We start from the raw sequence: 24,793 nt of genomic DNA on the forward strand, positions 1-24,793 counted from the left end.
GCCACTTGCCCCCAGATCTTTAGCCATAAGGAGAGAGACCACACTGGGTAGATTCATCTTGACCTGCAGGGCAGCTGGGTTGGAAGGCGGGGTCCTCCCCTCCTTTCTGTTTGCTGTGAGCCTTATTCTTGGCCCAGAGTAGCCCCCGTGCCCTTCAGGGAGCTCAGAGCCCTCACCCCAAAGCCCGTTCTCACACAGATTTGTATCATGACCACGTTACCTTCACATCAGCCAGAACCTCTGTCTCTCGATTCCTAGACTGTTGAAGAGCCCTCGCCCACCAGGTGGCCCCAAGGACCCCAGCCCCGGAGGCCCGGCCTGATGTTGGTGCTGGGAAACAGCAGCCTTTCTCCATGTCTCCCCGCCCCCCCACCACCCGCCTCCCGGTGCCTCCCCTCCTGCTGAGTCCCCTTGTGAGGGGGTAAAAAGAGAAAGGCGACCACAGGGAAGGCTGAGATGCTCATTGGCTGTCCCCTGTCCTCTGTGGGCGGAGAGAACACCCAGTTCTGGAGGCCGGAGGTCCAGGAACAGGGTGTGGGCAGGGCGGGTGCCTTCTGAAGCTGGGAAGGAGAGTCTGTCCCCGCCTCCCTCCCCGCCTCCAGGGAGATGCTGGATCCTTGGTGCTCCGGGGCCTCAGGGGACACCAGCCCCCCCACCCCCCCACTCTCCCGTGTGTCTGTGTCCAAATTTCCTCTTTTCGTAAGGCGGCCGGTCATGTTGGGTCAGGGCCCACCTGTCCAGTATGACCTCATCTGTAACCACATCTGCAGGGTCCCCACTTCCAGATAAGGTCACGTTCTGAGGTCCTGGGGGTGAGGACATCGACACAAGAATTTCGGAGGGACACAGTTCAATCCGTAACCCCCTCCTGGGGCACGTGCATAGAAGATGCTGGAAGAAAGAGCAAAGATGCCTTACACCTTGCAGGTGGAGGTGCTGAGGCCCCCTCCCCCCATACGATTTGCACAAGGGCCCACGGCTACCCCGGGCCTAAAGCTGGCATTTCTGCCCCGGGATCCCCCGAATGTCCTCGCTCCAGAGTCTGCATGGAAGTCTCACCTGCCACTGACCGGGGGCCGTCGCCGTTCGGTACACACGCCGTGAACACCCGCAGCAGGTGCCGGTCACGCGCGGGTGCTGGTGCTGCCACGGCCTCCGCCGCGAAAGCCGGTCACGTGGGCCGGGAGGCCAGAAACCGCAACCGCGGGGGGAGGCACCCCCTGCCTCCGCCCTGCTGCCTCTGGGGGGACGGTCCCTTCCGTGAGGGCAGGACGCTGGCGGGCGGAGCGGGCATCCTGGAGGGAGGGGAGGGAGAGGCAGGAGCACGCTGTGTTCCGTGTCGAGAGCGGTGAGATGGCCCACTTCACGGACTTCAAGAGCCTCGGAGTCAAATCTGTGATCTTCTGTTTCTTTTTAATGTTATTTTTAGAGAGAGCCAGCGCGTGCATGTGCACGTGAGCAGGGGAGGGGCAGAGAGAGGGAGAGAGAGAATCCCAAGCAGGCTCCGCCTTCACAGCACAGAGCTCCGTGCGGGGCTCGAACTCATGAACCGCGAGATCGCGACCTGAGCTGAAATCGAGAGTCAGATGCTCGACCGACTGAGCCCCCCAGGTGCCCCACATGTGTGCTCATTGCGACCGTGGCGGTGTGCACGTGGCAGCTGGTGTGCACGTGGCAGCGTGTCACACACTTATTTACTGTACGGTGTGAGAGGCTCAGCGATACGACCCCGTGCACAGTAGGTCAGCGGCCCAAACAGCTGCTGTTGTCGGGAGTGGGGCCAGGGGGCGGACTCCCCCTGCAGGATTCCCGGGTTGCATCCGAGAGGCCACGGCCGTGCTGGGGACGGGGCAGGGGGCGGGCGCGCACAGTAGGCCCCAAGAACATCACAGGAAAAGCTGGAGCAGACGCCGGCAGGTGGGGGGGGCCCGTGTGATCTCCCTGTGCCTGAGGGGGGTTCCGGGAGAGGCAGTCCAGGCCAAGCCGGGTGCCGAGGGCACCAGGGATCCCTCTGAAGGAGGCAGCCAGGGGACAGTGTCGGTGAACTAGAGAAAGCCCCCTGGGGCCCGTGTCGCTGGTGACCTGGTCCACACAGGTCTGCGGGGAGGGGGAGGTCGGGCGTGTTCCCTGAAGGAAGCCTCGGGAGGCCTGTCCCTGCGCTGCACCTCAGGGTCCTTGTCTCCGCCCCGGGGGTGCCTCCAGGTGCGACGCTGGTCGCCCCGAAAGATTTGCGAGCCCGGGAAGCCAGAGACAAGAACCTGGGGAAAGGCCCCGTGCCAGCCTTCATGCTGCAGCCCGGGAGCACCCAGGTGGGGTCGGGTCGAGTGCCCTGCGGAGCCTCGGGGTGTGCCCGTCGGCCGTGGTCACCAGACGGTGGTGGCGGCTCTCGTGACTGGGGCTCCTACGAGGCGGCTGTTTTGAGTAAATGCCTCTCCAGACCTTCTGCAGGATGGGAGGTTGCAACGGACCCACTCTCTAGGGCTTTCCAAAGTGGCCGCTTGTCTGGCTCGTCCCTCGTGACCGTCCGTGTCTCCTGTAGGAACTTCTGGGAGAGTCTCAGACCCCCAGGGGGATGCGGCCGCGGTCAGGTAGGAAGGAGATGGGCCGACGAAGGTAAAATAGCACGGCCGTGTAGCCCGCGTCGGATCCAGTCCCCAAGCAGACCTGTGGGGAGCGGCTCCCCCCACTGGCAGATGGACGGCTCTCTGTTCTTTGCGTTTGTGTTCTGCTCTCCAGCGTCCCATCTCCACAATGCTTTCCCCGTCCTGGTCTCCGATGTCCCATCCCGGCTCCCGTCAGCAACAGGCCGACCTTTGACGGCTAGGTCAAGACCAGCACGCCGGTCGGCTCCAACCAGCCCTGGGAGCCGAGCGGGCGCCAGACCCCAGCTCTCAACCGGCAGTGCCCTCTGAGACCCAGCAAGCAAACATTTTAGACCCGGAGTGAATGAGATGCCAAAGGGCCGGAAAATACTTCCAAACTATGAAAAATAACGTGTAGGCGAAGGGTAAGTGATTAAAACGTAAAGCACAGGCCTCGTGTTCACATCCTAGACGGTGCGGCCTGGACATGACAGTCGGGCAGAGCTCGAGTGTATGCGAGGACACCAGTCCCAAGTGAGCTTGTCCTGAGTGCTCCCCAAGAATCCGAGGCGGATACCGTGTGACCCGAAAACAGCAGCCAAATAAAATACTTCAAAGGCATCTCGAAGGGGCCGGGGATTAAACATTTCCCCAGGCTGTCTGTGGAAGTATTTGGGGCAGATGCCCAAACCCTTTGAGAATAATTTACTGAGAATGTACAAATCCAGTGATGATTAACCCCACGGTGAAAGAGGTCGCCTTATTAAAAATGTGGAGTGGAGAGCCGACCGTAACCGGGGCCGTGGAAAAGCAGACCCCCGCCACCGCCGGAGGGCACGCTCACGACTGTGCATTGACTAAGGAAGTCCCAACTGGGTGCCAGGTCACACCGTCCCCCCAGGGGTAGAAATCAGACGCGTGGGGCCAGATGGACACGTCCAGTGATACTGCAGTTTGGGGATGGACCACAGATGATCAAATGTCCCTACTGCAGAGAGTAAGCGTGAACCCTCACATCTGCTCCTTTGACGTTTCTGATTCATAATTACCTGACGTTGGAGAACGTGGTCAAAACTCCTCACTTCTGGCGCACTGGGTCACCGCCCCCCGACGGCTGTGATTCAGGGACCTGCACAAACGCTCCCTGACTTTCCTAGCCCAGAACTCTGCCCGATTGTCAGATGTGTGCGGTCGACGTAGAAAGGGGTCATCAAGGACAAAACCGCCTATTTAACACATTTGAGGAGAAGATCAACAAAACCAGAATCCAAAATAATAACCACATGGGCCCTAGGAAGGTTGACGTAGGCCTTCAAAAACCGTGTGCAGAAACTTTCCTTCTGTTTCACATTTTTCTCCTTTGGAACGCCTATAATTTTTGAGTAATAGCCAAAGTGTTAATTCGTTCACTGTCGACTGTTGGCTGAGGCCTCAAAGCACGAACGTGGTACAAAGCCTCACTGCAGCGGAAGGAAAAGGTGCAGATAGAAATGTGCTAATTAAGCATCCGAGAGAACCCAGCCCGCACCAGCGTGGAATTTGGAGCTACACCAATGTCTGTGTTTCCTTTGGGTCTCGCCTGGTTCCAGTTCCTGCGGCTCGTATTCGCAAGTGATGAGCAAAGACGAAACGTGATGGGAACAGAAGGCAAAGTAGGTTCTTCAGAGGCATTGAGCCGATGAGTCACACTGCGGGTGCGAGCCACCTCGGGCTCCGAGCTCGCACCTCTGGCCGACCCCCAGCGCTCTAGCAGCAGGCCAGCGTTCACCGAGAAGGATCTCGGAAGCAGTAGGCAATCGGGGGTGGGGTTCCCTCTACTTTAATCCTTATCACCAGGAGCGTGTTTCAGTCAGAGTTCTGGGCTTGGTCAAAGGCGGCCTGCCCACAGGATGGGCTGAGGGAGGTCAGCGCTGGGAGTCAGACCGCGGATTGGTTCTCCACGTTTCTTTACAACAGCGCTTTGGGTCCCTGTCAGGGGCTGCTAGCTGCTGGGACCAGGTCTCAGGGCTCTGGTCAGGGGTTCACAGAACAAGGGAGACAGACCCAGGAATCCGGTGAGGTCCTCCAGGAAACACCTGTTTCTACTCATTCTGGCACTGCTGACACCAGATGTCTGGGTTTTCCATGCCAACAAATTCTTCACTTGTCAGTAGACGCCAGCTTGGAGTCCTGTAAGTGACTTCAGTCTGGTTCTAACCACCCAGAGTTGGCACAGACCCTGAGGGCTCAGTCCCACAAGGTGTCCCCGCTTCTGGTGCCCCTCCCACAGCCCAGGGCCTCAGCTGTGCATCCGACCAACCAGCTATAAATCAGGAGTTCCCAAGACCCCTTCTCTGGGTTCAGTAATATGCTAGAACAGCTCACGGAACTCAGGAAACACCGAGATCTGTGTTTATCACAAAGGATATTTTAAAGGACACAGTTGAAGAGGTGCATAGGGTGAGGTCTGAAGGACCTTGGAATTTGGGGTGCGCCACCCTCCCGGCACATGGATGCATTCTTGCACATCAACCCACAAACTCTCCAAACCCTGTTGTCTAGGGTTTCTATGAAGTTTCCACTATTTGGGTGTGCTCCATTAAATCACTGCGGTGGGTGATACGCCCCTCCTCCAGCCCTCTCCTCTCCCCTCCCTGGAGGTCAGAGGTAAGGCTGGAAGTTCCCACCCTGTAGTCACGTGGTTGGCCCTGTGGTTGGCTTCCGTGGTGACCAGCCCCCATCCTAAAAGGGCTTTCCAAGGGCCACCCCATTGACATAAATTCTGTGTGTGGGGTGGGGGGATCAAAGAGGCTTGTTGTGACCAACAAAAGAGCTGCTGCTGGGGCCAGGGACCACAACCAAATACTGTGACAAAAGATGATTCTGTTATCCTCACGACTTGGGAAATTGCAAGAGTTGGGGGGCTCTGACCAGGAGCCAGAGACAAAGACTGAAATAGATGCTTCTCACCATATCATCATATCACAGGTCCTCAGAAGAAAACTCCAAACTGGACTGAGGACGAGGGTGGAGCCCCAGCCTGGGGGCGACACAGATCTCCCTCCAAATCCTAGTTCTCCTCACAAACTCTCGGGCGACCTTGACCACCTTACCCCGTGTCCTTCAGCCTAAAAAGTAGCGGTCACAGTCGTAGGCCCTCGGTGTGCGCAGAGCCGGGCAGGAGAGCAGAGGAGAAATCCCAGAGTCTGACCGCCACCCGCGTTGCCTTGTATCACAAGTCCGGCGATGCTGCGGGACCAGCAGCGGGTTCTCCCCCAGAGTGTTGGCCTGGCCAGGCTTCCCCGGGCAGACACTGGAGGTGGGCCTGGGCCTCCGTCCTCCTGAGACATCTTTGCCGAGGACAGCTCTCGCCCCTCCTTTTCTCCCCACGTGAGCACAAGGACCAGGATGCAAAAGCATCCGGCCACATCCAGGAGGGCCTCATCTTCTGGGACCCCGGGACCCCGTGTGGGGCTGCCCCCCAACTTCTCAGGCCCCGACGGTGAGGCTGGATGGGGAGCACCACAGTGAGCACAGCAGCTCGGGGTGGCTCCCCATCCCAGCTCCCTCCCCCATCGGCCAGCAGCCACCAGCTCCCGCTGTCCTGGGGTGGGCCCGCAGAGCCCGGGGTGCAGAATCGGGAAGCCTGTGCCTCACAAACCGAGTGACACGGAACCCCCGTCCCCAACCTTGGGACAGGAGCTGGCTGGAGACGGCCCAGCCCACGCGGCCCCCGTGCCACCAGCCCCCTCCCCGGCCCACAGTCTCTTCCCCCAACTTCGAATCCTGGAGAAAACACAGCTCTTAGGGCCTTAGGGTTTTGGTTTCTCTGATTAATAGACTTATTTTTAGAGCAGCGTTAAGTTTACAGAAAAGTTGAATGGAAAGTACAGCCAGTTCCCTGCGCGCTCCCAGCCACCCCCCTGCACTGTTTCCCCTAACACTAAACTGATGTCAGTGCCATGCGTTTGTTGTAAGGGACAGACCAGCGCTGGCCCGGTGCCTCCGTTAGGCTCCCTCTGCCTGTGCATTCACGGCAGACATATAGTGACACAGTATCGGGCAAAAAAGTTTCACGGCCCTGAATCCTCTGTGCTCGGCAGACTCGGGCCTCCCTCGCTCCCCAGCTCTTGGGATTTCATGTGAGCAAGAGAGGAAAGAGCCAGGCCGGGTAGGAACAACCAGCCCAGCGGAACTGTTTATAAGCCGTCTCCAGGGGCCCCGGCGTTCGCTCGTGTGGACGCCAGTCTTTCTCTGGGTTTCGTCCCGCTGGAAGCTGCCTCTTCAGTTCCTGGCTTTCTTTCCCTTCCCTGTAAACCCAGAGCAGCCTCCTCTCCCACTGCCCCTGTATGTCCACTGCCTTCTGGAAGGCCGGCCTGCGCCAGCTTTAATGGGCGTCTGAAGTGCGGCCGGAGGGCGCCCGGCTGGCTCAGTCGATAGAGCCTGTGGCCCTTGTGGTCTCTCGACCTCTGGGCAGAGTTCAAGCCCCACGGTGGGTGGTGGGCGTGGAGCCTACGGGGCCTCCAACTTCCTCCCCCGGATTTCCGGGCGTCCCCACACCTGCGGCAGGAATATTCCAGCCTGCCTCACCCCTGCTCTGGGCAGCCCAGCCCCTCCCTCTGCTGCGTCCGAAACCATCAGAGGCCACGAAATCGGGGGTGTATTCTGATGCCCGTGTCTGCTCTGTCCCGGGACAGGTGCTGGCCTCGACGGGGTAGAGGAGATCAAGCGGAACCCCTTCTTCATGACCGTAGACTGGAATGTAAGTTGCGCACGGCGGTCTCCGCCTCTCACGACGACGGGGAGCGAGGGGGCGGGCACACCAGCCGGGTAAACCAGAGGTGAACGCGGCCATGTCACCTGGAGGAGGGTGACACTTCTCTCCGGAGCCTATGAACAGGCTGGCATTTTACAGGCACAGACCAGGGACCACCCGTCCCCGCAGCACCAGGCCCGAAATCCCTTTATCGCTTGGCCCTCTAGAGGCAGGTTCAGATGACCCTGCAGCCACTGCTACGCACTAAGGACAGAGTGGAGATCACCGTCCATCCGGCAAGGGGCTGCAGGAGCCCCTCAGGTCACTTGGTCACTGGGCTGTGGTTTGCTGGGTCCCTGGGCCTCTGTCCCTGGGCCCCTGGGCCACTGCGGGTCTCCAGGCTGCTGGGTCTCTGGGCCACTGGGCCGTGGGCAGTGGCCCACTGTGCAGGCCTCTTTGGTGCTGAAGCACTGGCATCTCAGATTCTGTGTTGCTTTTCCAGTATCTTTTCAGGCCCGGGCCCCCACAGCTAGCACTCTTACAGAGTTCTTAAAGAAAAAATGTATCATCCAGACCGTTAAAGACAAAATCATGGCTGACGCTTGTTAGCGACCTAAGGAAGACTTACCATCGTGGTGCATTTAGGGACCACTGGGCCGGGGTCTGCAGTCGGGAGAGAGCTGGGGCTCAGCCCGGCCGAGCTTGGGCCAGTGGGGTTCATAGCCAGGGGACGGGCCGGGTGCTGATGGAAAACCACTGAGAGGAAACACCAGGGCCGAGGGGCTCTTGTGCTGGACGCCAGGCCTGGTGATGAGACAGACATCACCTGGTCGGGGAGGAGACCCCGTCAGAAGTCAGCCTCTGGCTCCAGTTCCCCAAGCCAGGGCCGCAAAGCCGCGTGGAGCCGGACGCTGGCTCCGGGGCTCCGGAATCTCAATCTCATTCCACCAGCCGCTCGGAGCCGTTTCCAGACCCTCAGCTCGGGGCTGGTTCATCTCAACAGCTGCCCTGTGCTTTGTGTGCACGGAAGACGTCCCTCCTCTGATGTCTGTTTCTTTCGGTCCTTTCCTTTAGGTGAACACAGCTATTACATTTGGAGATCTTAACAGAGTGTAAAAAAAGAGTTAATGTCCTCTCTAGCACAGGGCTGTCATCATTACCCGTGTTTGCCCTTCCCTCTGTCTTCCCCATGTCCCCATGGAGCGTGGTGCCCCAGCCGCTTCCGGCCAGGAGTGGCTCGGCAGCCCCCAGCCCCTGATGGAACCCCTGCTCTCAGAGCTTCTGACCCTCCTCCCCTCTCCTCCTCTTTTGGAGAAAGTCAAGCTGGGAGAACGTGAGATTCTTTAATACCCACGTCTATGCTTCTGACTATGCAGCTTTTACGAGATCAAGTTTCTTTCCAACGGTGACACTGGAGAGGAGCGTGTGAGATGCTGGCACACGTCACCTCCCCTCCGGGGACACAAGCCTAGCTCAAGGGCCAAACCGACAGCAGGTTGAGTTCAGGAAAATGGAAAGGGGAAGCGGGACATCAGAGCCACTGCCTGCGCGTGAAATGTCTTTTTACTTAGCTTTCCGGAGATGTAGGCTCGCACGTGACATCGCGCATGTCATCCCCAGCTCACGGACGGGCACCTGAAGGTCCTTTTCAGCCGATTGTTTTCGAGTTCCGTACAGCACGGAGGCTCTGCTGTGTGGGGTGATGGGGTCTCAGGCCCCCGAGTGCCGGCACGGCACCACACACGAGAGCCTCAGAAGCTGAGCCCTGGGGACGTGCCCCCCCCCGGCACCCCGCGAGGACGCGCTCTGGGGCCAAGGGGGTTGCTCTGCCGTGTCCCGTCCCCTCCCACCCACGCGGCCCAGAGTAGAGCCACACACCCCCTTCTGTTGTCACTCACTGTTCCATCGGCTCAGCCTGCTGTTGGGCATGTTGGAGACACCTCCAGGACCTGGGGACAGAGTGGTGGCCAGGACGGGCAAGTCCTACACGCTGGGCTGGGAGAGAGAGGCAGTAAGCAAAGGGTGCGCCCTTGGTCCCAGAGAGAAAGCAGCGCCGTGAAAAGAACGAGCAGGGGAGCTGAGACCCCCGTCCCTCCCGCTCCCCTCACCCCCCTCTCTGCGCACCTGTCCGCAGCCCAGCACATCCGCCCCCGGGGGCCCCCTGTGTCTCAGTTATGTCCTCCTCATGTCTTCTCCTAAAAGCCAGTTTCTTGGGGGCACCTGGGTGGCTCAGTCAGTTAAGCATCTAACTCTGGATCTCAGCTCAGGTCTTGATCTCAGGGTCACGAGTTCAAGCCCCACATTGGGCTCCGCGCAGGACGTGAAGACTACCAAAAAAAAAAAAAAAGCCAGCTTCTCGCTGAAGTCTCCCTGGGGGCCCTTCCAAACCTGCAGCTCCTCGCCCAGCGCCCCGACTCCCCTGCTCCTTTTCCTCCGGCTTATCACCTTCCAAAGCACTGGGTCACGGCCCTTATTTATGTCGATCGTCCTTGTCCGTCCCCTGCCGTTCGGTATACCCTCCCCGAGGTGAGGATTCACTGTCAGTGTTGTTAGACGTGTCTCCCACGCCTCTGAGATGCGCCTGGTTCAGAGGACGCACTTGGTAAATACTGAGCGAGCGAGGGAACAAGAGAGGCTCTCGGGGCAGAGGAGCCCACTTCTCGCCCGCTCTCTGGGGCACCGCAGCCCCCCCCCCAGGCACAGCCGAGAACACAGAGGAGAAGGAGATTGCTGGGGCGTCGGCTGGGACGACCAGGAGGGACCGGGCACTCAGCTCCGGGCGCCATTCAGCACAGCTCTGCCCAGGAGGACCTGTCGGCAAGAACTACGGACGGACGCCCATCTCGGCCAAGAAGGGAGCCCCCCGAAGAGCAGGCCTGCGGAGGGGGGACCAAGAGAACTTCCTGCACGACGGCCTTGAACCCCACGCCAGTCGGCTCTGCGTCCCAGGGGTCCGCGCCAGCTCTGAGCAGCGGCCCGGCCTGTGTCTGCAGCGTTAGGAAGACGAGGGTCCCGCGGGAGACCAGCTCCAGTGCACCCAGCACCGCTGTGGGACGGGGGCGGGGGTCCCTGCCCGGACACACATGGTCACTGGAATCTTGCACCAGGAAGGCGGCAGTCTGCGTTATTTCAAAGTAATCGGACTAAAACTGAGGTTGGGAAACCTCTCCTGTTGCTTTTGGCATTTGATTCCGTTGTGTCTCTGAGAGAGGCCCTTCAGATTCACGGGGACTGAGCATATCTACCCTCACTTCAGTATTTGCCCGCAGAAGATGAGGCAGGGACGGAGAGGGAGGGAAGGCTCTCATTCCCTCTCCAGCCCTGGATGAAAGCAGCCGGTGCGTGGTTAAGGGAGCTCTGAAGAGCCACTTCTGTGCAAATTCACTTATTCCACAAGCACTGCTGGGTGCCGGCCCGTGTCCCGGTGAGCAGGGTGTCCGTGGTCCAGCAGTTATAAGACGCAGCTGTCCTCAGGTTGCTTGACATCTGACCGCTGCACGTAGACGACAGATCCCCGTCGCCACTCTCCGCCCGTCCTCTCCTCCCTGCGCGCCAGTGAGCCCCGGTGTTGCAATGACCAGCCCCGGCCGTCGGTCACACACCGGGCACGCCGCAGACCCATCAGGAAAGCAGACGTGAAAATGTCCGACCTTGACGGGTGTTGGGACGTGTGCCTCCTGCCACAGCAGCCTGGACAACTGAGGGCCACGGCAGAGGAGCCTCTGCAAAAGCCGTCACCGCCAGGAGGCCTTCCCTCTGCCCGGCAGGTGCTCAGGACGACAACGAGAAGCCATTTCCTCAATCGTCTGGTTTCTGCCCGGGTGTGCGAGCCCAGCGCCGGCCTCGGGACCCGACCCGGAAAATACAAACGTACTTATTTCGCTCTCTGCTTCCCTCTGTGACCCAAAGCTGCCAGCAGAAATTTTCGGGTGACCTGTTGGTGCGGAATAAGTCCGTTCCCAGTGGATGTGGGGTCACATCCCCCGGTTTGCCCTGCTCTGCCATTAACTTGGCTGCACAGCCGATCAAATAAAACCGCCTGGGAGCAGATCTTCCTGAAAGAGCCTGGTTCGGCAGCCGAATGAAAACTTGCGATTACAGCCCGAGGCCTCGGCAGGGGGCCAGGGGGAGCCCCCGCACGTAGTCTGCGTTTATTTGCCCCTGATGCTGCGGGAAAGTTCATCACCTCGGCCCGCGGGACCCCCACCCCCAGCCCAGCCCGGGGGCCCCTCGCCGTGGGACAGATGCTTGCCTCGACCACAGGCACCGCGGACCGACCCCTGCTGACCAGCTTGCTGCTTCCTGGCCGGGGCTGGGACCTTCACTGTAGCCGTTCGGCGCCCGTTATTGTGAGGAACTCACGCCTGTGTTCTTTTTATCCTTCTGAACCCTCCCGAGGGTAGCAGGTGTTGTGATTCTGTGAGGTGGGAGGGACTCCTGCGGGAAACTGAGGCACAGGGCAGTGAGAAGACAGCCCGAGGTCAGCACCTGCGAGAGCCCCCCGACCTTGCCGGTCATGCGTGCCAGCAGGAGAGGAGAAAGGACTTCTTGCCCCCAAGAGTGGATTTTAGGGGTTCGGGTCCCGGGAGCGGCGGGCTGCTGGCCAGTCTCGGTGCCTGTGTCAGAGTGTGAGGCAACTTCTGTCCGTCTGTTCCCACATTAAATACTGGGCTTCTCCGTTCAAGGAGCCCGACAGGACTCTGTTCAAGGAATGACCGCCCCTCCGTTCAGCACCCTTGTAAATCCAGATACTTTGGTTGGAACCGCTTGCGGTGAGGGTAACCCATATAGACGGAGTCCCATCAGATCCCCCCTCCCTGGGTGCTCGGAGGCTGTTTGAATTCTGTTGCTCTGGCCAGGCTTACAGCGAGGGTAACCCGTGTAGACAGAGCCCCATCAGATCCTCCCTCCGCTTCCCCGGGTGCTCGGAAGCCGTTGGAATTTTCTGTTACTCCAGCCAGGCTGCCACCACTCTGCGTCTCTGCATTATTTCTGCGTCGCTATTTCGGGAACGATCTATAGCTGTGCCCTTTCCTACTGGAGAGTGTTAATTTTGAAATGCCTGGAGCCAAAACTGCCTACAGAAGCAGATGTTACGTCCGTGACCCCAAGCTCGCCTCAGCCTCCTATTCCATTACCCAGTTAGCATTTTCCCTGTGCTCCCTCTGTTCTGCCCTCTGTCATCTGAAGGTCTTTTAGGTATAAATAGCCGTGCTGCACCTGCTCAGAGCTTCCTGGCGGATACTGGCTCGATGCGAAATCCGTTCCAATGTGGCTGTGACTTGTGTCAGCCTGAGATCCTGGGACGAGCCAGATGATTTGAAGTGATGCCTGGTGCATTGATCATGAGACCCCATTCTCTTTCCAGCAGTGTGGGATGGATCGTTCTGGATGCTCAGAGAGGGGAATCTAGGTCAGAATTATAATGCCTCTCGTCAAGCTCAAAACCTACACAAAATGCTGCTGCCGTTTCGTTCTTGAATTAACCCTGTGTGCCACAGTTTACACGGCAAAATGAGAAGTGAGATTACTTTTTCGCTAAAACCTCAAACCCGCTCCTAGGTTTGCACACAGGGAAAGAAAAGCATGTGTGATAATAACACACACTAGCACTTTCCAGAAGTTTATCCAGCAACGGGAAGAAACTGACCGACCTTTACGACCGCAACAAGCATAGGGGAACCATGCACAGGGCGGAGGGCACCTGGCCACCCTGTCCAGCCCTCCACTACCTGCTTGGAACCAGGATGAAACCACAGCACCCTCGGGGCACCGCAGGGTGGTGTTCCCGGCCGCCCTTGGACAGGCTATGCTCATAGGCGTAACAAGAACAGGGACCGGTGTTCGGGGGGCTCTGGAGTCTGCACAGGGATTCCCGCCCCACCGTGATGCCCCCACCGGCCGGCAAGCCTTCGGCGGACCCTCTCGCACGCCCTCTCCTCCCGTCAGCTAGGAATCCTTCGGGAAGCACAGGCTTACAGAGGAGGTTCAGAAACACGAGGAAAAGCAGACGTGCACATGCGTGAGTGAAGCCGGAGTTTTTACACGCTGTAACGCACTATGATGGCTGGGCTCTGTGCCGGGTTCAGGGGGCATGCACCGGGCTAGGAAGGAGGGCACTGAGACTCTGCAGCAGGGGAAGCCAGCGGGTACCACGTCCTCTGCTAGGTTACAGGGGTCATCCTGATGAATTCCTTTTCCTGACGGTAAAGACCTGGAAAGTGGGAAGCTGTGCCTCCCCCGGAGATCGGCCTCCCGGCCAGGACTGCTGTGCCATTCTCGGGGGGCTGTCTCAGCGGGACACCAGGGTAGAACACGTGGCCCCGGGAGTCAGCTTGGTCACAGGAGGCACCTGTGCTTTCTCGGGTTTTCCTCCGTGGGAGGCCGGTTAACAAGCAGAGTTGGGCAGGTTTCTGCACGGAGGGGAAGGGGCTGGGACTGTGCCAGTTACCTCGACATCCCAGCCAGCTTCTCATCAAAGCCAGCGTGCGGTTCTGTGGCTGGTGGCCGGGTGGTAAGCGAGGCTGCGGGGTGTCCCGAGCAGGGCGTCACGGTCCCCACCGCGGGGTGCGCACACAGGCACAGTCGTGGCCGCCGATGCCTCCGGGAGCTGCCCAGTGAACCATCAGGGAGCAGAAGTGCTTCGGCTCCAAAGTGCTGGGTTCGGGGGACTGTTTAATCCGCAGCCGTGAAGCTGGGGGTGGGCACTGGCTTCCGGCTTCCAGGGGACCCCGTGCTGGTGGAGCTGGGGTTAGAAGAGGAGCTGAAGGTCACCTTCAGCTCCAGGTGCAACGCCTCCCCTTTGGATTAAGTGACAGCCAGTTCTGTGTGCGTGTAAATAAATCCCCCTGTTAATGAAAGCAGGAGCCCCCGGCTCGCGGAGATTCCTCTCTCCCCCCTCTCCCTCTCTTCCCCCGCCCCCACCTCCCCAAGTAGCGAGAGAAGACACGGATGCCGAGGGAGAGGATGTGCGTTTTCCTGGAGCAGGACAGATAGCGATTTAATCACCCAGCTCGAACACCGCAGGAGAATCGCTGGTGCGAGGAGAGAGGGTCTGAGCCCCGCAGGGCTGCGCTGGGCCATCGGTCTTGGTAACGGCCGGCATTTTAATCAGGGTGCACAGCTCGCTTCTCCCTGTTAGGTTTCCTCTGACAAGTGCATACATCAGGGAAGTTTATTCCCATCCCGGAATGCGTCGCCGCCGAAAGGAGCATCTTTCTATTTACGGAAAGAGTTCAAGGAGTAAATCAATCCCTAATGAAATCTATTCACCCAGGGCAGGAAATGACCAGCGAATGCAGGGCGGAGTTAACACATTCTTTCTCGTCGGGTGACTCCCGAGTGCACACCCTGAGCACCGTCCTGTGCACGCCGCGGCCCCTGCTGCTCCTTAAGCGGCGGAGCCCGGTGGCCATCGGTCAGTGCCAGCCTCCGGGGCCCCTTCACCCGGACACAGCTCCCGTTCTGCCAGCGCGCCCGCACTTCCTGCAGCCACAGGGGCCTCTGCAAGGGTGTGCTCGGGCAGGGACCAGGACGTCGTGCCCTGCTGCCACCTGCTGGACCCTCCCCTGCCGTGAGCGCTGCTGTAACAAGAAGAGTCGGGATGCCTGACCCTCCTCCCGGCCGGCCCTTGCCCTTCGTCACTCCCGACCTTGCACAACTCACCCCACCTATCTTAACCTGGGTTTCCTCACCTGTAAAACCAGGAGAGGAAATCTGCTCTTCTGTGTTATTGAGAGATTCAGAGCAGATCTGGATGGGAGTCACTGCAGACGTTTTCAGAGCCATCAGGATCCCTGGCTCCAGAGCTGAGCTCCAGACTTACTGAAACAAAGGCACCGAGAAAGGGCCCGGGGGCACTCCTGTGATCAGGCAGAACTAGGGAAACTCAGACGGCTGCAGCCAGACCCGCGTTCTGGTATCCAAGCCCCACAGCCAAGTTACCATCCCGCCAGGTGCTTAGCACCCTGGCCAGAGCCACTACTGTGCGCCCAGAACTTCCACGTCCTGAAATCCACCCCGGTGGCGCCCCCTCAGCCTCCACCAGGACTGGCAGCACCGAGGCCCCCACACCTCTGCAGCCCACAGCCCACCTCCCCGACCCACCGAGCCCAGCCTCGCCCCCCTGCCCACACTTCCTCTTCCCCATCTGCAGCTTTATTCGCCTCGTTACCGGGGCCCAATTCCAAACTGTGTTGTCCCTTAAATTGAATCTCCCCAAAAGCATGAACTGTCGCCTTGCCTGACAGCGTTGAGAACACCACAGTCGGGTTTGGAAGGCATTTTCAAATTTCCACTAAGACTGGAGCACTGAGGGGCGTGGGTTTTCCGGGCATCCTGTCACAGCTCAGGCTCCGTGATGCAAGTTCGGGGCCTCCCGACGTGGCCATTCTCGAGAAAGGCTGACTCACCATCGAGTCAGGTGTCGTGCTGGGCCCATCAGAGGGCACAGGCATGTGTAGAAGGGGCACTGAAGCAGCTGCTCTAGCAGCTCCCCAAATCGGGGACGCCAGAGTGGGTGCCCAGGGCACGTGCCCCAGCCCCCGCGCCCAGGCTCGGTTCCCTTCTAGCTGGGGGCTTTCACAGCATCCCCCAGGGGTGGCCTCGGGGTCGCCGGGGCAGAGAGGAGGGCACCAAGCAGCAGGTACTGCTGTCACCCAGGGTGGGGCAGCGTGGGGCTGTCCTGCCAGATTTTACTAGAAGAAAAAAATTCTACTGCCCCCCAAAAAGGTTTAAAACGTCACGTTGCCCTAAATGGAGAATACTTTGCACGTGTCCAGACCCTCATGCCTTCGGTTATGACTTTTATAGAATACATTCCATTGTGTTCTGCGTCCTACGTAACGTATGTGCATCATATTTTACGCGTATTCGTACATACGTCAGAGTATCCGGAGGTGCCATCCACAGGTGGAAACTGGGGCCCTGTGCGCGAAGTGTGTCCCCCGCCCCGGCGGCGGGCCGCGCTATTCCACGGCATTCTCTGGCGTTGTCGGTGGCTCCTCACGGCTCTGTCTCGCTTTCCCTGCAGAAGCTGTACCGGAAGGAGATCAAGCCGCCGTTCAAGCCAGCGGTGGGCAGGCCCGAGGACACCTTCCACTTTGACCCCGAGTTCACAGCACGGACGCCCACAGGTGTGTCCCAGCAGCGACCCAGCGCTCTGTCTGGTCGTGGGTCCTCCCCCCACCCCCCCCCACCCCCCGCTGCCAGTTCAGGGACCAGTCCTTTCAGGCAAGCGCAAGAAGGGAAGGTCGAGACAGTGACAGTCTCCATTCAGCTAGAGGGTCTTGTGGGGAGAGGAGGGCCGAGGGTGAAGTCCATAGCTGTGGGAACTGTAGCCCTGACGCATGCCAGCAGCCGACACTGTCCACAGAGCCTTACAAGCTACCGGGTCTCGGCACAGCAGACGGACACGGAGCCTTGGCTTTCGGGATCTGTCAACAATCCCTCTTAAGGTCTGTCGAACTCCGTCAGTCCAAAGTCATCATTTTGTGACATTAATGAGTCAGTATCAGGGGGTTGTTTTTGAGATCTGGGAATGGTCTCAGTCTGCGTGGACCACATGACGCACAGCTGGCCTGGGCGCCCTAAACAACAGACATCTACTTTGGTTCCCGGTGGGGGCTCCCTTCCCGACTTGCAGACAGCCACCTTCCCTCCGTGTCCTCACGGGGCCTCACTCGGTGCTGTCTCTCCCTCTTCTTAGAAGGACAGCAGTGCCGTTGGGTCAGGTCCCATGGCCTCGTTGAACTTCACTTACCTCCCCCAAAGACCCCGTCTTCAAAGACAGGCACATAGAGGGCGAGGGCTTCAAACTCTGAATTTGGGGGGACGCAGTCCAGGCCATACAGTCGTGGTATGTTGTGTAATGGTGTTATGTAAACTAAAGAGGCGAACCCCCCTCGTGGAGGGATTGGGGGACCACGTTCAGGGAACTGGTGGATACGGGGCTACATACGGTGTATATGGGGGTTCTTTGCTCGCTGACTTGGAATCCGAAATTTTGCATGACTTTAAAGGTGATTATGAAAGACACAGCCAACTACCAAACACTAAGTGGAAAACTTGGAGCAGAGAATCTACTTTGTTCCCTTTGGTTTAGGCTCCTCGTGCTAGGAAGTAAATTCGCCCGGTGCTAGACTAGAGAAGCTTCATTAAAACCCAGAAGGCTCAGCCGAGTAGTTTTTAGAATCTGAAGATTATGTGCTGCGAGAAGCAGCGCCTCCTGAACGCTGCGGCGTTGCCCCGGCGGGCGCCGAGCTGTTCTAGACCCCGGGCCCCTGCACAGAATGACGGCTTCGAGGTCTGCTTTCCCTTAGAAACCTCCCAGGCTACCACCAGCTGCTCTGAAGGTCCCCACCGAGCACAACGGATCCAGCACCACTAAGCAGTCTTCAACCCCCAGGGTGCTTTGGCGTCCTTCCTTGGGGCTTTAGATTTAAGAATTTGAGCTCATCCCAGAGAATTCGCCAGAGCCCTGCAAATGGCGAGGGTGAAGCGTACCTCAGGAGGCTCCTTCACAGCCTCTGAGGAGTGTGTGTGCTTTGGGGGAGGTACGGCCCTATTAACTTGGGCAGATGCACTTGCATTAGTGAGCGGAGAATTCGTAGATCGCGTAAGCAGTGTCTCTGAATGAAGGAAGGGGCGCGGAGGCCATCAGCTGAAGTTGCCTTATGAAGGTTGCCTCGGCCAGCATTTGGCTGGTGTGGCTGCCGTGCCCACGTGGGAGGTGGCATAAATAGAATGTAACAGGCTTTAAGATCATCGAGGGGATGCTGATTTTCGGCACGGTACTTAAAAAGCAAACACGAGAGTTGGATAAGAGAGAATTTTCAACTAACTAATTGAAACTGAGGACTTGGAAACTTTGATGATCCCATGACTCGTTTCTGACTACTTTGTCTGATGGGTTTTCAAATCTTAGCCCGGCATCTCCCACCAGCCAGCAGCCTCCAGTGGCCAAAGGAGATATAAACTAGCTTTAGTATTGGCTTAAGTTTAGGGGAAAAAATGCCGTAAGCCTTTCAGAGGACATTCCCACTGTGCATCCAGAAACCTTACGTACAGGATGTGGATCATCCAATCTTTCAGAATCACATTGCTATAGCTTCCCTTTAACACAGCCATGCTCTTGGGTCCCGTGCTTAGAAAATCCTACCCTCTTGTTAATATATACATATAGAGAGAATGACTTTTCCGTCTCTCAACGCTTCACTTAGTCCCTCGCACAAAGGCCAACTGTGTGATGTCGTTAAATTAAGTAAAAGTGACTGGGGAACTCCAACTAGGAAGCTCCCCCTGGAAGGTGGAATTCTCTCGTTGTTACCTGCAGACTCACCTGGCATCCCCCCCAGCGCCAACGCTCATCATCTGTTCAGAGGATTCAGTTTCGTGGCCTCGAGTCTGGTCCAGGAGGCCTCCCCGCAAGATCTGCACAAAGCCACGGTCCACCCCATCGTGCAGGTAACCCCGCACCGCCCGACTCCACGGTCTCCGGCAGGTGTGGGTGCTGAGGGTCACCCGTGGACGGAAAGCCGGCCTGGGAGCGGGGCCGGGGGCGGGGGCAGCTGGTGCCTGGAGCGCCTTCTGCCATCAGCTCCTTTCCCGGCCTCCTGGGGGTCACTGAGTCTCATGGTGACCCGAGCCGTGGCTGTTACCCCTGTTCCACATTCATCCTAACGAAGGGTAAAGAGTTCTGATGAGGCTGTCACCGTGGCGCGTCTACAGCCAGAGCCCCCACACGAGTCAGACGGGGCGTGCTCACGGTGTGCAGTGGGGCCAGTACCCCGAGAGCGATTTGGTCTGTGGCTACAAACCGACTTTTTGGGAGGTCGGTGCAGAGGACATTTATTTTATAAGACGCCCCCCCCCCCCCCCCCCCCAGTTAGTGTAACCAGATGCAGAGAATTCTAAGAAGGAACGGCGATCACGTTTTATTCACGGACCGGGTCAGGGAAAATTGGGCGCCATTAGATCTCCACATCGCCTCTCCAGAGCCTTTTGGGAAACCACGGTGTGTCTGACGTGGGCGCTTGATGTGACAGGGCTTCTGGCGGCTTCTCGACCGTGCTCTGAGTGGGGGGTCGTGCCTACGGGCCATGCCTGGGACATCAGGGGGTCGGATTTCCAGGTAGATGACACAGCCAGGCACCGCTCTAGACCCCAGTGTCACAACCACACACGCAGCTTCCGCAGGTCCCCTGCCCCCCTGTCTCAGGCTCTCAGGTCTTCAGGGGGATGGGCCCAGGCAGTGGATACCGGGTACCGTGGTCTGAGAATGAAGTTCACAACCGGAGAGGTCAGGGGAGTCGGGAGGTAGGTCGAGAGCCCTTGCTGACCAGCAGCATGACTCCACGAACCCCTGGGCTCAGTGACCTCAGTGCACCGTCTGGAACCCCCCTTCCTGCCCGTGTCCCGTGTGCCTGTGGTCGTGCCCTCGCACGAGAGAGCCCTGACGGCCGTCTCCGCCCTTGGTCTCTCTCCGCAGCAGTTACACGGGAACAACGTACACTTCACTGACGGCTACGAGATCAAGGAGGACATCGGGGTGGGCTCCTACTCCGTGTGCAAGCGATGCGTGCATAAAGCGACGGAGGCAGAGTACGCCGTGAAGGTAAGACCGCGCGCGGGCGTGGGCAGTGGCGCGTGCGGTCGCCGCGCACAACCGCACCGCTCCGGCGAGCCCTGACCGCAGCAGGCCCTGCTGAGCCGGCCGCCTCCCTCCCCGCTCACCGTCTCCCCAGGTCTCCTGTGACGGAGCGCAGTCTGCTTTGGTATGAGGTCACCCGTTCAAAAATTATTTTGCAAATCATGAGTATTTTCAGTTTTATCCCACATCTGAGTGCCGACCACCGTTAGTAGCTTTGTATAAGTGCACTCTGGAATAAAAGCTTTGGGTGCCCAGTATTCTGGAAAATACAGTTGGGGGACAGGCGCAGTGTTTGATGGGAGAGGGGGAAGGAAGGAGGAAGCCCCGGTCACCAAAAACTACCTCAAAGAAACGAATAGAGGCATAAACCGGTTAAACCCGTGAAAACCTAAGCAGAGAGCTGGCCATTTTACTCTCCACCACCCGGAAAAGTCCGTAGTAAGGATTATCTGTAATTATCTAGAATCCCGTCTCTACATAGTACCTTTAGCCTCTATAATCGTTGCTACATTTGATAGTTCATCTGGAAATCCCAAAGACCAGTTTCTTCAGTTTTCTGGGTGATAAAATATGGACTAAAGCTAAAGCTTCCCGCTAAAAGCACGACCTAACTTACATAAAAAGCATAAATGGCACATTCTGTCCACAAGAGCGGGAGAGAGGCTCTAAGTCCACCGCTTTCCCGCTGAACTGACCGCCGGGTCCGGCCTGTGGCGTCGTCATGGCCGAACCCAGTGTTGTCAGCAGCACGTGGCCCTGCCCCTCCCTGCCCCCAGGGCCCTCCCCCTGGGGGAGCGTGGAACCTTCCAGGAGGCAGCAGGGTAGAAGGAGCAATCCCATCCATTGCGATTTTCCTGGCCTCTGAAGAAGTTGTCCAAAATGATGACTCAGGCAGATGAGCTGTTTTGCACGACTCCTCACCCAGGCCCCACACCGTGTAGTGAACACAGGTTTTGCAAAAAGGGAGACCCCCAAGAATAGCAGGCACACCCACCCAGTGTTTCCTGCACTGAAAAAAAAATGCCCAACTCTTTCCGGAAAAGACAACAGCCAAAAAAACCTAGACCAAAGACTGTAGGTCTAGTTTGGGTTGGAAAATGATGGCTTGTGGACACGTGTATGTTGAATTCCTCTAATAAGAAAGAGCATTTGAAATACGGAGGAATGGTCTGTGGGCTCCACGGACATGCTGTCCGTGTTCAGCCTGCCCACTTCTAGAGCACTGTGCCAGGAGTCGAAGGGAGGCACGCAGAGAGCTCCCGGAGCAGAGGGGAGGCGTGCAGAGGGCTCCGGGAGCAGAGGGGAGGCACGCAGAGGGCTCCGGGAGCAGAGGGGAGGCACGCAGAGGGCTCCGGGAGCAGAGGGGAGGCGCGCAGAGGGCTCCGGGAGCAGAGGGTGGAGGGTGCACAGCACTGCCAGCTGTCCAGCCGTCTGCAGGGGGTGTGCACGGGCCCCCAGGTGGTGTCGCAAGCAGTCTTCCAGGAGTTTCTAGGACTTGGGTTGCTGAGGAGTTTCGTGTTTCCTCCTCCTTGGGGGAGCTCATGGGAGCACCTGCGAGGCCGCCCCTGGTTCCCCAGGCAGTGCTGCTCCTGGAGCCCCACGTGGGTGCGCACCTGCCCTCTGCGTCTCGCTCGTGTTTCACGACGGAGGCTTCACAAGCATACAGGGGCTTTGGAGGATCTTTTCTGCGTGGGTCACTCGCACAGAATTTCTTTCGGCAGTTTGTCTGGTGACCAGCAGCCATCCTAGAAACAATGGCAGCTTCCAGCGAGCAAGGAAAAACACGTCTATTGTCCGGCCGGCTCAGTGACCACGATGCCCTTCTATAGAAGAAAACAGCCAGCCTCTGTGCAGTTGATCAGCTGCGTTTTGTGCCTCTGAAAATAAATCTCCCATTGACAGAGGCAGTTGTGTGTTTCCCCGTACTGTCCCCATATCCAGCTCTCTTATAAAAACACCATGTGAATTCGGCTTTGTTCCGTGGCTTTAGCTCGGACCTTGACGCTCTTGTTGAGGCCACGCTGTGCTGGGAATTTCTGAGGCATTCACCCCAGGGCCCAGAAGCCAGGCGCGTGGCTGCAGCTGGGTGCCACGGGAAGTCAAGCCTTCCTGTTTCTTTTTTGCACGCCTTGAAGTTCCCTGGACAGACAGACCTGGTGGACCTGGCAGGGATCCCGCCCCCATCCTTGCTGAGACCACAGTGGGTCGTAGTTCATTATCTAGAAGGTATTTAAATTTACCAAGCGTAGGAAGGAGCGCCCGGGACCCAGAGCTGTGTAGGCTGCTGGTTGGAATGTCCATTGTCAGTTCACTGGCGTTGGCTTGGATCTCCTTCAAGGGCAACAGGACCGGCAGGAGTTTCAAGGCAAAGAGCTCGGTTTTCAGGATGGGCCCATTTGTTAGCAGAACGTTTTAACGTCCTACAGATCGCTACCCTGCCCTTTGTCAGCATTTTCCAGGTAGAGCGGAGCCGAACTATTCTTTGACCTTTTTCTGCATCAGTTGCCTGGCTGATACCTGGCAGAACCGAGAACGTGGCACTTAAATCGCTGGGCGTGTGAGCCGGACCTCGGGTCGATAAACGCCCTCCGGGACTCAGCTCCCGGCTAGCTCGCGAAGTGTGGGGACCCGGCCATCCACATTCTCGCGTGGATGGAAAAGGGCGTCTGTTTCATTTTGAGAAACCGTCTAGTCCGAGCCAGGGGTCCTCCTTGTCCCCTCATCCACCTCCACGGGCGATTCGGAAGCCTCCCCCCTGAGTCAAGAGCAGAAGAGCGTACGCAGGGACCTGGACGAACAGTAGGACGGTGACCGGAGTGCCGGGGCTCCTGTGCCCGGTCGTCATCGGTCCGGCTGGCTTTGCCCCCCTCCAGGGACACTGGCCACGTCGAGACATTCTGTGTGTCACAGCTGGCGTGGGAGTCGCCGCTGGGGTCTAGTGGACAACGGTCAGGGATGAAGCTTGACATCCGGCCCAGGACGGCTCCCTCCCGCTGTCCTCAACGAAGAATTACCCAGCCCATAATAACAGCGGTGCTGAAGAGGAGGACTGCAGCCTAAGGCACCCTTCGGGGACGGGGGACGGACGGGCATCTCACAGTAGGCAGCGCGCGCACACAGCGGGCACTCTGTAAGCGTCGGTACAGACTCTGAATCCCTCAGCTTGGTCCCTATCTTCGGATGAAGCAAACGAGGCTGGGCTGACCAGGGTCTTTCCCCGGGAGAGCCCGGCCTCAGGCGGTGAGGCGGGTGCTGCCTCCTCGTCCTCGCGGACCCCACCTCGGGCCGACTCGGCGTGGGGTGTCCCTCCGGTGCGCCCACCCAGTGCTGGGGAGCTGGGTGGGAAAGCCGTTACCTCCTCCCTCCCTCCTCCCTCCGTCAGGCTCAGTACGGTTGACAGACGCGTCCACTCTTACACCCCCGGCTGTTTCCGAGGGCAGAGCAGCCCAGCCATCCGGGCGCCACCGAAGTTCGCCTTTGCTCTCCTCGTCGGCCCCAGAGGGCAGGGGGCCGGAGGGAATCGTGTGGGACTTTGACAACCTGACAGAACAGCCCAGACGCCAAGTTGTTTAAGGCGAGAGCAGGACGGCTTACGGAGCGCAGAAGGGAGCTGCGACGGAGCGGCGCTTGAACGGGGGAGGTTTGCGGAGCGGGAAGCGTCTCTAGTCTTCTCTCGTTCTGGCTACGTGTCCCTTTCCACGAAGCCACTCCTGAAGTGGCTCAACGGCAAACAGCCCAGGGCGCCGGCTCGTGTCAAAGGAAGGGCTCCCGAGGAGCCTTGTGTTGGGGGGGGATTCGCTGTGGAAAAGCTGCCTCGCGCCCCCAGGTGTCTCAGCCTCTCATGAGCCTCCGCAGGTGCGCCTTGAGACCGTTCCAGAGGGTGTCTGCGAGCGACTCGGTGGGTGCCGACCGTGGGGCGCAGAACTGACGCCCACCCCCGAGGTATCACTTCTGCCGCTTAGATCCTCGGTTTCGAGACACGAGCATCAGTAAACGTCTAAGCAGCAAACCCAACACCTGAAGCTCAGGAGACCGGGAGCGGCAGGCGTTAGACAGAATCCAGACCTGTCGCGATGCGTTGTGCCCTCTTGTGGCCACGGGGACGATGACCGTGAGCAGCACTCGCTACGCGCCAGCCCGGAAACGCTGCGCACGTGAGCTCACGTCACCTTCACGACGCGGTGCTGTGATCACCCTCGGCGTCCCCTCGGGGACACAGAGACCGGACACCCAGCTCGTAGATGGGGGAGCCGCCCTCCCTCCAGGGGGTGCATGCCCTTGACCTCCGCGGGGCGCTGCCTCTCTGCTCCGAGGGGGGGACCGTGATACCCCCGTCCAGCTCACCCCCTTGCGTGTTGCGACACCCGGGTCCTGAGAGAGCGAGACGGCCACGCCAAGCGGGTGGTTCCGCGGCCTCCACCCCACTGCCCCGGAGCCCAAACCCCGCAGCCAGTGGCGAGGCCCCGTCGCCTGTCCCCCCTCCCACACCTCCCCAGCTGGACTCAACTCCCCACGCTCTTCCCAGGACACGGGAGGCTCCCGCCTGGGGAACACGTTTGCCTCCCTGGGGCTGGAACTTTCCTCCCCGAGACCCGGGTGCCGGCCACCTCGTGTCCACAGGCCCCTGCTCTCGGCCGGGGTCTCCCTGCCCCCCGCCCCGGCTCCTGTGCTGTCACTCCGTGCTCCGTGGCCCGCAGTGCCTTCTCTCGTGACGCTTCACACCCGACAGACTTCGTGTCTCCTCTCCTGTCCATCTCTCCACCCCCGTTGTGACCGTTGGTGTCAGGGACAAGTGTTACGTCCAAGGAGCATCAGGAGCTTTTCCTC

At 59.0% G+C, this 24,793-nt stretch overlaps 1 protein-coding gene across 7 annotated transcripts in view; it reads left to right on the forward strand.

The window, feature by feature from the left end:
* RPS6KA2 (ribosomal protein S6 kinase A2) overlaps positions 1-24,793 on the forward strand; it is a 347,458-nt gene that overhangs the window by 300,043 nt on the left and 22,622 nt on the right. For all 7 annotated transcript variants that reach the window (XM_019412761.2, XM_053904291.1, XM_019412764.2 and 4 more), the window contains 4 exons: positions 7,259-7,323; positions 16,349-16,451; positions 18,650-18,780; positions 19,805-19,930. In XM_019412761.2, the coding sequence (XP_019268306.1) occupies positions 7,259-7,323; positions 16,349-16,451; positions 18,650-18,780; positions 19,805-19,930 (425 nt within the window). The remainder of the gene's footprint in view (positions 1-7,258; positions 7,324-16,348; positions 16,452-18,649; positions 18,781-19,804; positions 19,931-24,793) is intronic.

This window comes from Panthera pardus, unplaced genomic scaffold (assembly GCF_024362965.1).
Source record: "Panthera pardus isolate Hobbes unplaced genomic scaffold, ASM2436296v1 HiC_scaffold_17, whole genome shotgun sequence".
Classification (NCBI taxonomy): Eukaryota; Metazoa; Chordata; class Mammalia; order Carnivora; family Felidae; genus Panthera; species Panthera pardus.